This window comes from Ursus arctos, unplaced genomic scaffold (genome assembly GCF_023065955.2).
Source record: "Ursus arctos isolate Adak ecotype North America unplaced genomic scaffold, UrsArc2.0 scaffold_1, whole genome shotgun sequence".
Classification (NCBI taxonomy): domain Eukaryota; kingdom Metazoa; phylum Chordata; class Mammalia; order Carnivora; family Ursidae; genus Ursus; species Ursus arctos.
This window is the reverse complement of record NW_026622763.1, coordinates 91,423,379-91,435,439: the sequence shown is the minus strand read 5'-3', so window position 1 is coordinate 91,435,439 and position 12,061 is coordinate 91,423,379. Positions and strand designations below refer to the sequence as shown.

At 45.9% G+C, this 12,061-nt stretch overlaps 1 protein-coding gene across 3 annotated transcripts in view; it reads left to right on the top strand.

Moving 5' to 3' along the window:
• NHEJ1 (non-homologous end joining factor 1) overlaps positions 1 to 12,061 on the top strand; it is a 78,588-nt gene that overhangs the window by 2,915 nt on the left and 63,612 nt on the right. For 2 of the 3 annotated variants that reach the window (XM_048214169.2, XM_057304885.1), the window contains 3 exons: positions 156 to 368; positions 6,830 to 6,968; positions 7,549 to 7,607. In XM_048214169.2, coding sequence (XP_048070126.1) covers positions 156 to 368; positions 6,830 to 6,968; positions 7,549 to 7,607 — 411 coding nt within the window. Of the gene's footprint in view, positions 1 to 155; positions 369 to 6,829; positions 6,969 to 7,548; positions 7,623 to 12,061 lie in introns of all 3 variants that reach the window. The other variant, XM_057304889.1, reaches the window with a different exon arrangement.

Here is a 12,061-nt window from a genome sequence, read left to right as displayed (position 1 = left end):
TTTTGTTTTCTTCTTTCCTGGTCCCCTGTTTTTGTCTTCCCTTCCTCTCAAGCCCAATGTCTTCATGTTAGCCAGAGTTTTCCTTTGCCCTAACTTAGGGGGAGTCCGTTTCCTTTTGGTACCCTTACTTCCTACAACTCCTCTTGTCTTGTCAGGAGCTGAACAGGCGCCTGACTGCCCCACCTGCGGCTTTCCTCTGTCATTTGGACGATCTGCTTCGCCCGTTGTTGAAGGACAGTGCTTGTCCCAGCAAAGCTACCTTTGTCTGCGATCGTGCGGCCGAGGCACTGATATTGCGGGTGCGGAGTGAGCTCTCTGGTCTCCCATTTTATTGGAATTTCCACTGCATCATAGCTAGCCCTTCCCTGGTGAGTGTAATTCAAATGTGGAGTGGGGAAGGGGGATGTCAGTTGCTTTGAGATGAATCTTCAGACGCTGTTATTTTTTTTTGTGGACTCCGTTTGAAATTCTTCTTCATTTGGAAAACTTTCCTTGACTAGACAGAAGGCAGAATGGATTCTTGACTGGTACGTCCTTTCTTTGCAAAGGGAACTGGCAAAGTTTTGGTTTACCTGCTTTATTGGGTGTCTTTATTCATCACTTTATTTATTATTTATTAAGCATCTACTATGGGCTAATTGTTGGGTGTCCAGATCTAAAACAATATAGCCTATTCCAGGAGTTTGTAATCTAGTGAGAAGACAGACAGACAAGGAACAGGATAAAGTATGGTAAATTCTTTGATTGAGGTAATCTCAGGATGATTAAAGGTCTGAAAAACCTTTTTGAAGAGAGAGGTTTTTGTTGTTGTTTGTTTTTGTTTTTTAGAGATGGGGAGAGACGAGGTGGGAGGGGCAGAGGGAGAAGGAGAGAGTGAATCTTAACCAGGCTCTATGCCCCCAACAGGGAGCCCCACATGGGGCTCAGTCTCACAACCCTGAGATCATGACCTGAGCTGAAATCAAGAGTCGAACCCTTAAAGTCACCCAGGTGCCCCACTGAAGAGATAGTTTCTGAGCTGAGTTTTGAAGATGAGTAGGAACTAATTGGGAGAAGACCAAGAGATCATTCTAGGCTAGAGTGCATTTTGAGAGGCGGGGAGATGTATAAGTGGGGGGCAAGTGGGGGAATTTCACAACTGCAGGGCGTTGTGGGAAATGAGGTAGACAGTGGCCGGATTTTGAGGGATTCTAATGAGTTTGGATTTTATCCCAAAGGCAACAGGGATTCACTGAAAAACTTTAAGCAGGGGTTTAACGTGATCCAGTTTGTAATTTATTAAGAGCAGTCTGGCAACAGGATAGAGTATGTACCAACGTTAGGTACCTTTCTGAACATTTCCTGTCACTGAATCCTCACGACTGTCCTGCAAGATGAGTAGTATTGCTCCCTGTTTTCAGAGAGGAAGCTGAGACTGAAGGCAATTTGTCCAAAGTCATCTAACTTATCAGTGAATGAGCTGAAATTTTACTTCCAGGTAGGTCTGATTCGAGAGCCCATTTTCAGGGACTAGGAGGGTAATGGTCTCTGCTCGCTTGTAGCTTACTAGGCCCCCAGAGCTTTTATTAGAAACTAGTTTGATAGTAAACAGTATGAACTTGTTTGCAGGAATTACTGCCACTGGTCCTTTCCACCCTTTTATATAAACAGAGCTTGTCTCCGTCAGTAGCATTAGAGGCTGGGGTCTTCTATGGGAGGCCACAGGGTGTAGGTTTATTAGCAGAAGGACCTGAAGACAAGTGGGCATCATTTCCTATATCCCTTCCTCTTTAGTTTTCTGGAGATGATGTGATGTTTTGGTATCTACAGGGTGGATGGAACAAAGTGTTTTTGAGAAACTGTTCTCTGGTGGGTTTTTTTTTTTTTTTTTAAGATTTTATTTATTTATTTGACAGAGATAGAGACAGCCAGCGAGAGAGGGAACACAAGCAGGGGGAGTGGGAGAGGAAGAAGCAGGCTCATAGTGGAGGAGCCTGATGTGGGGCTCGATCCCACAACGCCAGGATCACGCCCTGAGCTGAAGGCAGATGCTTAACCGCTGTGCCACCCAGGCGCCCCTCTCTGGTGGGTTTTTGATCTGGAACTCAGTAAAGCCGGACTTGAGTGCTTGGAGAACTACTTCTCATTCATCTCTGAATTTCTAAGGTCCATAAACAGTATTTAGCAGATAATAGTTTTCATATCTGTTGATTTTAATTGAGTTTTTTGTGAAATTTTCCATCCTTCTTTAGGTAGTCTTCCTCGTCCTCTTTTGTTCAAAACCCTGTAACTTTTTCTAAGTAACACCAGGGGGCACTGTTCCCTCAATAATGCGTGTCTGGGCCCAAAGCCTTTGGGCTGCCCCAGGGAAATCCTAGCAATAGCCTAGTCTCACTTTGCATCACATAGCCTTAGAAATTCACAATAGTGAGATCGAGAAGGTAGTTCTCCTAGGAGGCTGATGGGCTCTAATAGTTTTGTTTTGTTTTGTTTTTCTCCAAAATAATGAAGAACACTTATATAATGATATTATAATTGAAAATAATATGTAAAGGGAAACCTTGCCATTCTAGGCAAATTCCTCTGATTGGGCAGCTGCAGTAAGAAAAGAAGCATCAGTGTTTGGAGTGGAATGAGTCTTGGTTGGCCACAGGGAGAAGTGAACATTGAGCAGTCGAACAATTAGGCTTTAACGTAAAATAAAACACTTACTATGAAAAAAAGAACACCAGGCCAGGGAAACCCCTGAGCCCGAGGAAGCCTTACAGGGAAAAAGTTAGAGCCAGCGGACACGGTCAAGGATGTAGGCGGATACTATTTCAGCCTCGTGTGTGTGTCTGTGAGGTCACACAGTCATAATGTTTGTTTGTTACTCATTCTTGTGATAGTTTTTATTTCATTTTTTTCAATGTGTAATTCATGCAAAAGGCAAACATTCCAAATAGCATTGAAGAAGGGTCTAGAGTGGAAAAAATAGGTCCTTCTACTCCTCTCTCTAGTCCCTCATTCTCCTTCTTTAAAGCAACTACTAATACCATCTTCTTGTGCATTCTTCAAGAAAGCTGTACGTAGGTTTGTATATATGGGTTTGTATATATGTAAGTATGTATATGCTAACACAGTCAAATACCCATCTGGGTATTTGGAGTATATATGCCTTTTCACAAATGGCAGCATGGTAGCTCTTTTCACCTAATTATAGAACTTAGAAACCATTCATAGTAATTTATTTAGATCTGCCTTAATATTCTTTACTGGTAACGTAGAGTTTTATTTGATGCATATGTCAACATGTATTTAATTGACATGCTACCTAAGTTGTTTCCATTCTTTTGTTATTACACGTAGTGACTATCCTTGTATTTATTTTTCCTAAGTGTAAATGTATGAGTAAATTCCTAGCAATGGAATAGCTGAATCAGGGGATATTTGGGGGTGCCTGGCTGGCTCAGTCGGAAGAACGCGTGACTCTTGATCTCGGGGTGGTAAGTTTGAGCCCCACATCGGGTATGGAGATGGCTGAAAGAAATAAATAAACAAACTTTTTTTTTCTTTTTAAGGAATATTTGTACCTTTAATCTTGCTCACATGATGCCAGCCTGTCTTCCAGAGTACGGTGCGCGGTGTGTCCACACTAAGTTCTCCAGGCAGTGTGGGACGGCACGGGGTAGCGAAAGCCTCGGGTCTCTGCTTTCTAGCCCATTTCCGTTTCCAGCCGGCTTCCTTCGTCCTTCCTCGTCCTCACTCTTCTTCCTAGTACCTGATGTAATTCTTTGGTGTCGTTCCTAGTACCTGATGTAATTTCTTTTCTTCATGTGATTCTTGATATTCCATATTTTGACTTTCAAAGCTGGCCATTTTATAATTTCTAGGAGTCACAGCCAAAAGCTTTTTTGTGGCAGGAAGAGCCCACCGGCTTTGGAGCCGGCAGGACTGACTTTGTAACTCAGCTCCACCACTTCCACTCTTTGTATTACCTTGGATAAGTCATTGCATTTTTACGAGGCTGGGTGTCATCATCTGTAAAGTGGAGGTACCAGTCCCAACCTTACTGTGGAGTCCTGGGGATTAAAGATAAGAACATACATAGTATTACTTAACTTCAGCATTATTGTGGACCTTTGAGAGCAAATACTCCGACTCCTGAATTTTTCCTTGAAAAAGATAAGGACCACGAGAGTGCTTGGGATTAAGCCGTTGTCATGTCTGGGTGCTCTCAGAGCCAGGGCTAGAATCTAGATCGAATTCCCAGTCTTTTGCCCTTGTCACTGTATCCAAACCTGATAGAATTCATCTCGGGATTGGTAACTGCCATTCTGCTCTCCTGCCTCTGACTTGTCAACATTTCAATGAGAAATCTTTTTTTTTTTTAAGATTTTATTTACTTATTTATTTGGCGGAGAGAGAGCACAAGCAGGCAGAGCAGCAGGCAAAAGGAGAAGCAGGCTCCCCGCAGAGCAGGGAGCCCGATGTGGGGCTCGATCCCCGGATCCTTGGATCATGACCTGAGCTGAAGGCAGACGCTTAACGATTGAGCCACTCAGGCGCCCCTCAATGGGAAATCTGCAGACATCGGGAGATGTTATGAATAGATTTCCTCTGGAAAAGATTGGCACTCCTGCCTCTATATCCACCACACTTCCTGACCTCCGTAACTGTTGTGAGCTATTTGGGGGCAGAAGCCTTGTGAGGTCACAGTATGTATTAGGCACACAGTAGGTATTTGTTGAATTGACTTGTGAGATGGCAACTCTTCATGTATCATTGTCTGTAAATGAAGGGGCGGGGGTCTTCCTGACCTCCTGGAGTGCTTCAAGATTTTTCCTTGTGGTGTCTGTGGATTTGCTTTGAAACCCATTACTTCAGCCACACGCTTTGTCCTAATTAACTGATCTAAGTTAGTGTGTTAGTGTACATCTAACTTTGAAATGAATTATACCCCAGTGATTCAGAGTGGTATAACCCAATGCTATGAAATTATTTGAGAAGTTGAAATATTTACTCTTTCTTTCTTTCTTTCTTTCTTTCTTTCTTTCTTTCTTTCTTTTTCTTTCTTTCTTTCTTTCTTTCTTTCTTTTTCTATATAGACATTGGAGTCTGATAGATAACTTCCGGCGCCTGGCATGGCATTACCATATTTAATTAGACATGGCATTGATTAAATACTGTTTCTCATTCTGTTTCATGTGATTATATTCACCACAACTCAAAGAGATCGCTGTTAAGGTGGATTCCCAGAAAGGGGCTGATTGTCACTTTTAGGAGTTTCTGTTATTTGAGGGCTGTCACTGGAGGGATGGTGATGCTGCTTGATTACCAACTGTGATTACTTTCACCTCACCCCTCCAAGCACTAACTTGCTTTCATCTGAGGATTCCCCTGTTTTTCCTCCTGATCTCCCTCGAACAGGACCAAACCTAACCAATTCCTAGGAAAAGACGGTTGGGTCTGGAGCAGATGAATGTTCCCAAAGCAGAACTTTGGCCGCATTTTGAGCAGTACTTCCTGGAGGCTTAATTTTATCCTAAGGACCTGAACTGGGTACCAGGACCAGCTTGGGATGTGCTGCGGGATGGAAGGAAGTGATGGGTATTTATAGCTACGTTCGATTTCCGGCCTTCTACTCTGCGTCAGTACCCCTGCATTTGTCGGGTCCTAGTGGTGGTTCAGAAGCTGGGGGCTCTAACCCTTACACCCCCCCCCCCAATCTCTTCTCTTCTGATCTGTCCTTAGAGAAGCATTGTGGGTGGGTAGACGATAGCCAGTGGGGCAACTCTGGCTTGCTGCCTGTCTTTCTAAAGTTATCTCGGAAACCCAGCACCCTTGTTTATTACATGTTGTCTCTGGGCACTTTCATGCTACAGCAACAGAGTTGAGTATTATGACAGGGCCTGTGTGGGCCACAGAGCTGAAAATACTGACTCCCCAGCCCATGCAGAAAACGTTGCTGACCTTTGATCTAGGGCATTTCTTCTTAGTGCCTCCTTGAGCTCATCTCCTTGGGGGAAGGGAAAGGAACCCCAATAGCATCCACTAGTCACAAAGAGATTATTGATTCTAGTTATTTTCTTTGGCTAAGGCTTTTTTCTCGCTAAGGCTACTGCACACCGTGCGTGGGTGAATTAAGGATTATTCTCTATAGCTAAATGTTATTATACGAGGACGCCATCCTTGCCGCACAGCAGCGTGGCGCTGCTTGCGTCCTTCTTACCTTGTTAAGAGCAAGGTGTGCTGACACGGTATATTCCTTCCTAGGCTGGCCTCTCAGTGACTGGCCGGCTTCTGTTACGACGACCTTACACTTTGCTGCCTTCCTGGGAGCAGACTGAAACTCTGGGCTCGTTCTGGGCTATTGTCAGCCCTGAAATGGCTCATAATCAGTGTCTGGGTCTAATTTGAGACTGATTCCAAGGCTCTCTCCTGTGTTGATTTTTGTCTTGTGTTACGCCCCAGCTAGCCTGCTCTGTTTTGGCCACACCCAAAGCCACACTTGCCTGAGGTCCGCTTGGGTCTTCTGCTTTTGTCTCTCAGTCTCTGCGCGTAGTTGAAGCATCACCTTCCGCGGTTCAACTCTTGTCACATCCTTCTTGTTAAATCTCCACTCCAGGCTGCCTGTCCATGTGTTCTCTCTTCTTCCCACCCTTTTACCTTCGCTACAAGGAAAACCCTTGAACTTTTTTCACCTACCTATTTCATTATTGTATTATTACAGTCATGTAAATGGGTTGCTTGCTTATGAAACTGTGACTCCCTGTGAAAACATTTATTTTTCAGTATTTTTCTAGTTCCTAATACAGTGGGGAGTACTCTGTAAGTGTCTGTTGGCTGATTGTTCTCTCTTCCATGAAAGGTCTCCCAGCATTTGATTCGTCCTCTCATGGGTGTGAGTCTGGCCTTGCAGTGCCAAGTGAGGGAGCTAGCAACCATGCTTCGTATGAAAGATCTAGAGATCCAGGACTACCAGGAGAGTGGGGCTGTGCTGAGCCGAGGTGAGAGGGCATTCTTTGGGGTATTGGGTCGGGAGTGGTACAGAGGGTCAAAGGGCCTCAGGAAAAGGGAGAGTCATCTGCATTAGACGTGTGCTTCCCTGAAGAGGTGCTGGGTACTGACCATAACTGGAGACTTGATGCCCGGTGACACTTCTGTCTGCCTCGAAGGACCCGGCTGGCACCCAAGTGACAAATAGAAGTTGTCACCGAGTCCAGCCATGCCCTAGGCAATGGCAAGGAAAGACTTTGGAAAAGGGCCAACAGCTGTATAAAACTGTGGGAGGGCAATACACACTTGGGAACTTCCGAAGCATAGTTCCAGCCTCAGAATAAAAATTCAGTTGGACCTTCGTCTTTGTGGCAGGAAGAACTCCAAGAGCTCATGCTGCCACCGGGCATGTCCTGTGTTACTGATCACCCTCTCTTCCACCTCCTGTTTGCTCATCCCTTCTCCCACTGGACTCTGTTACGTGTGTTTGCTCCCTCCCAAGAAATCTTGGGCTCTGTTTCTTTTCCTCCTCACAGGCAGGAAACTCATCCTAAGACTAAGATTTCTTCTCTGTATCCCTTCTTATTACAGATCGGTTGAAGACAGAACCATTTGAAGAAAACTCCTTCTTGGAACAATTTATGGTAGAGGTAGAGTATATCACAGTAAGGATTTCCTTCCTTCTTGTGCAGCTTTGCTTTATTTTCTCTTTCCAGGTGCCTGAGTAGCGACTTGCGTTTTGGGTGTTAACTGACTTGCATGGTTGGAAAGTCCTTTCTCTGAAAAAGTTGCCTATAGAAAATCTGATAAAACTTGAAATGCCCATGAGGGAGGATAGGGTGAAATAGGGGGCAAGAATATAAAAGGCGAAAGTAGGCTGGTCAACGTTTGTAAAAACATCTCTGTTCACGTACCTAGGAATTTCATTTAGAGTCCCCTAACCTTGGAAAGTTTGGTTGACCAGTTGATCAAGTTTTGCTTGTGGAGATCTGATCACAGGTCTGGATTGTGGAGCAGGGGGGCTAGTCATTATTACTTCTCCGGGCCCCTCCGACATCCCACAGCAGAGGAAGGTGAAAAGCACAGGGTTACCATTTGGGAACTGTCTTGTGGGCACAGTAGGCTGTGGAAAATCACAGTGTTTATACAAGGGGACTGGCAAAGGAATGAATGGGGAGTAGATAATTGTGGCCTGTCAGAAGCTCCTGCCTAGGTTTCCCTTCTAAGGATTGAGCTTAGCCAAAAGAAACATCTATTAAATGCCAAACAGGGGAGTATTAATAATAGTGACCTTTGATAATACCAGTCAATATTGACCTTCTCCTTCTCTAACTCTTTTAGGGCTTGTTGGTTGTACAGTTAGTACCTTCGTATTATTGCCCTTTTTTCTAATTATACATGTGACCCAAGTTGGTACTTTACTATGTAAGCAAATAATGCTATTATAATATCATGTTCTGTATAGATTTTTCGTATTTCCGACTTGTCATCTAGGCTACTTTGTAAACCCCTTGTGGACAGCGACTGTGACTCATGTTTCTTTTGAACGAAGTTAATATTTTTCCCAGGGCTAGGCAGAAAGCAGGTGTTCTTGACTTAGAACCTTCTGTTCTGCCCCTGTGCATTGGCTGAGCAAAGGGCCATCATGCTTGGGGTCTTAACACTAAGAACAAAAAATGCGTGTTGAGGGCTCAGTCCGTCTACCGAAGCAATCTAACTCTGGAGAAGAGGGAAAGCGTGCACTGTTACGTCTTGTAGTAGAACAGATTTCAAGTCTTTATGGGGAAAGAGAGACCACTAAACCTAGATTTGCCACAGAGAGATTTCCTAGGCCGTGTTTCTGTCAGATAGCTTCCTCTGTCTCTAAGTGTAGGTGTTAAGAAGGTTAACACGGGCTGGGGTGACATGCTGATACCCTGCCTTAGCCCCTCGGTGAAACAATGCAAGACTTATTCTTAGCCCAGCAGAGAGGTCCCTTCCTGAGCTGGTGCCCACATGCCTATCTACCTTGGTTTCTTGACCTTTTTCATTATGAACTTTATGCTTCAAGTCACAGAGAATGACTTTGCATTGCCAAAATGCCTTCCTCTAGCCTTTATGTCTTGGCACACATTGTTCCCTTTATCTATAATGCCCAATGCTTGGCCTTATCTACCTTGTAAACGTCTATGAGCCTTTTAAGTGTCAGCTTTGGCTTCTTTGGGGGACCTTTCCAGACTCTCCTTGTAAAGATAATCCTTCTTCCCCGCTGTAGTACCTTGGTTCCTACCTCTGTTTTACCACTTATAACTTTGCGACAGGTATTGCTGTTTATATGTCTGCGAGACTGTGCCTTTCTCCTCCATTGATTTATGAATGATTCGAGGACAAGGACTGCGTCGGATGCATTTCTGTGTCCCCAGCACCGAACACAGTGCTTAGGAGTAGTAGGTTCTCCGTAAGTTTGAGGGTGAAGACGTTCATAAATCTGCGGTAGGGGGAGTTTCATGAAAATTGGGGCAGTGTGAGTGTGGCCTGTGGATACGGCGCTGCTTGTGACACTTATATTTGGGGTCTCCGGTTATTCTGGTTTATTTCGCAGCTTTGAATGAATCAGCGCTCCCAGAGCCTCTGTTTTCTCATTTGTAAAATTGGAGACTCATCTCTTCCATGCTTTTGAGGCGCGGGGCAGCCCTGCAGAGTCGAATGAGAAAGCACATAGAATCCTGGTGCCTGCCCAGGAGGAGTATTGGTGTTTTGGAACCAATTACTTGAGGAATACTGGTCTTCGAAGTCCTGGGCAGATCACACCCAAACCACATAGACTTACAGAATTGTATGTATCTGCAAAGGATCTGAGAGACAGGTGGCTGCAGTTTTCCTATTCGTAGACTAAGAAATTGGGCCTCAGGCAACATAAGTGACTTGCCTAAGGTCGTGACGCTATAGCTGGACAGTTAGGGCCCTCCTCCGTTTCTTGTCTGGGATCATCCCTGTTTTGTTCTGCTGCTTGAATGGGTTGTACACACCAATGAGAGGAGGGTTAAGGGCTAGGATAGGGTGGCATTCTTGTGACCTCCGGGATCACCGCACCGTCCCCTGGGATCACGGAATGTCTCGCGTAGCTGCTAGAACCCGTTTCCTCACGGGACTGCAGAATTTCTTATGGCCACTGCACCTTTTCAGTTACTCTCCTTGTCTGGGGTCCTGCAAACAGGACACAGAAGGGTCATGGGGTCACCTAAGACAGCTGAAAGGATGTGCCATCAAAATAAGCAACGTAGGAAGATAAACAAACCAGGGACAGAGAGCCCGGGATGAAGGTGCAGGGGGCCGGGGCTGATGTCAGAGGGGCCATGCGGTCAGTGCGGGGGTCTGTTTTTCCTGGTTCTAGGCGAGAGGCCACAGAGATAGGGCACAGAGGGCAGTAGGACAGGGAGGTTTCTAGGATGCTAAGGCCAGGAAAAATATTTAAGGGTTGAACAGGGGTTACGTCTTCATATTTAGTTCTTTTGTTTTTCCTTCCCCCGCTTAGAGCATTGGATTTCGCATTTCCACGGAGCCCAAGAGGGCCAATCGATGGTGGCCTGACCGGAGGGGTTGTCCTGGCAGTGTTCTTTGAGTTGGCTGGGCGGGGTGGCTGCTGGCCTGATCTTCATAGAAAGAAGAGCCCCCTAGAGAGCATCTCCTAGAACTGGGGGCTGGGAGGCACCTTCGGAGTGGGAGATGAGTCAAGGAATCAGGGATTATTACTGCATGACCCGGGAACTGTGTGAAAGAAGTTTCGGAGGATGGGGCTGGCATGGCCTTCTCTCACTCTGGTCCACTGGAGGGAGTTCCTTCCCCTGGCCCCGTCCATGCCTCCTCCTCTCCATCTGGTTGCCATCAGGCCGTGCGGCTGCTGGCGGGCTCTTTATTTATTTATCCCAGTGTAATGGGGTGAGGAGGGAGCTGGCCTGAGGCTGGCATTCCGAGGCCATGCCACTGAGCCACAGGCGGTTTGCATGGGTGTGTGAGTCACTGGGGCTGCATGCTGCTCAAACCAGACGCGGCCAGGCTCAGGGACAGCAGGCAGCCCAAAATAGAGCCCCGCCCTCTGCAGCTGGCCACCCCTGGCCAGGAATCAGCCCTTGACACCAAAACCTGAGCGGTTGCGTGAAATGGGCTTCCTTAAGGAGGGGGGCCTTAACAGAGAGAGTCTCCCCTTCCCCGTCTTCAGAAGAGAGTATTCCGCACAGCAGTCATTCCCATTGCTGCGTGCTGCATGCCTTGTACGATTTCATATGTTCCATATAATAACTTCACCAATTTCTATCCTATAGTTACAGTTATATAACTCTAGTTGACATTGATTTGACTCAGCACCCTAAATGTAGCCACGGCCTTTGTGTCCTGTCTAGTTTTAGTTACTATCTTCATTCCCTGTCTGGTTGCCGCCTGATGCTAGAGCAGATACTTCAAGTTATGAAGATATTCCCTGCTGCTCTTAGAAAGCTAGAGGTTATATCAAAGCTGCCCTGGGAAGAGGAGGAGTCCTTTAACCTGGAAATCGCCATCTGGTTGAGCTCATTCACGGACAGCTTCTGCTTGGTTTCCTTGGCTGGCATCCCATTCTTACCTGCCCCTTAAATATTAGTGTTACTCAAGATCATGTCCTTATCCCCTTGCCCTGCTCTCTCTGGGTCATCGCATCCAGACCCCAGTTGGAACTGTCACCAGGATTCCGCCGAGGGCCAATTTTGTATCTCCGTTATGCAGCCCACATTTCTTTCTTTTTTTTTTTTTTTTAAGATTTTATTTATTTATTCGACAGAGATAGAGACAGCCAGCGAGAGAGGGAACACAAGCAGGGGAAGTGGGAGAGGAAGAAGCAGGCTCATAGCGGAGGAGCCTGATGTGGGGCTCGATCCCATAACGCCGGGATCACGCCCTGAGCCGAAGGCAGACGCTTAACCGCTGTGCCACCCAGGCGCCCCAGCCCACATTTCTTTCTGTACATCTGACGTCTCTACTTGGATGTCCCACATTGCAACACTCTACCCATGCCCAAAATAAACCACCTACTCCCCCCACATCTAATTCTCTGCCGATATTCCTTATCTTGGGGAACGATACCCGTATCCAT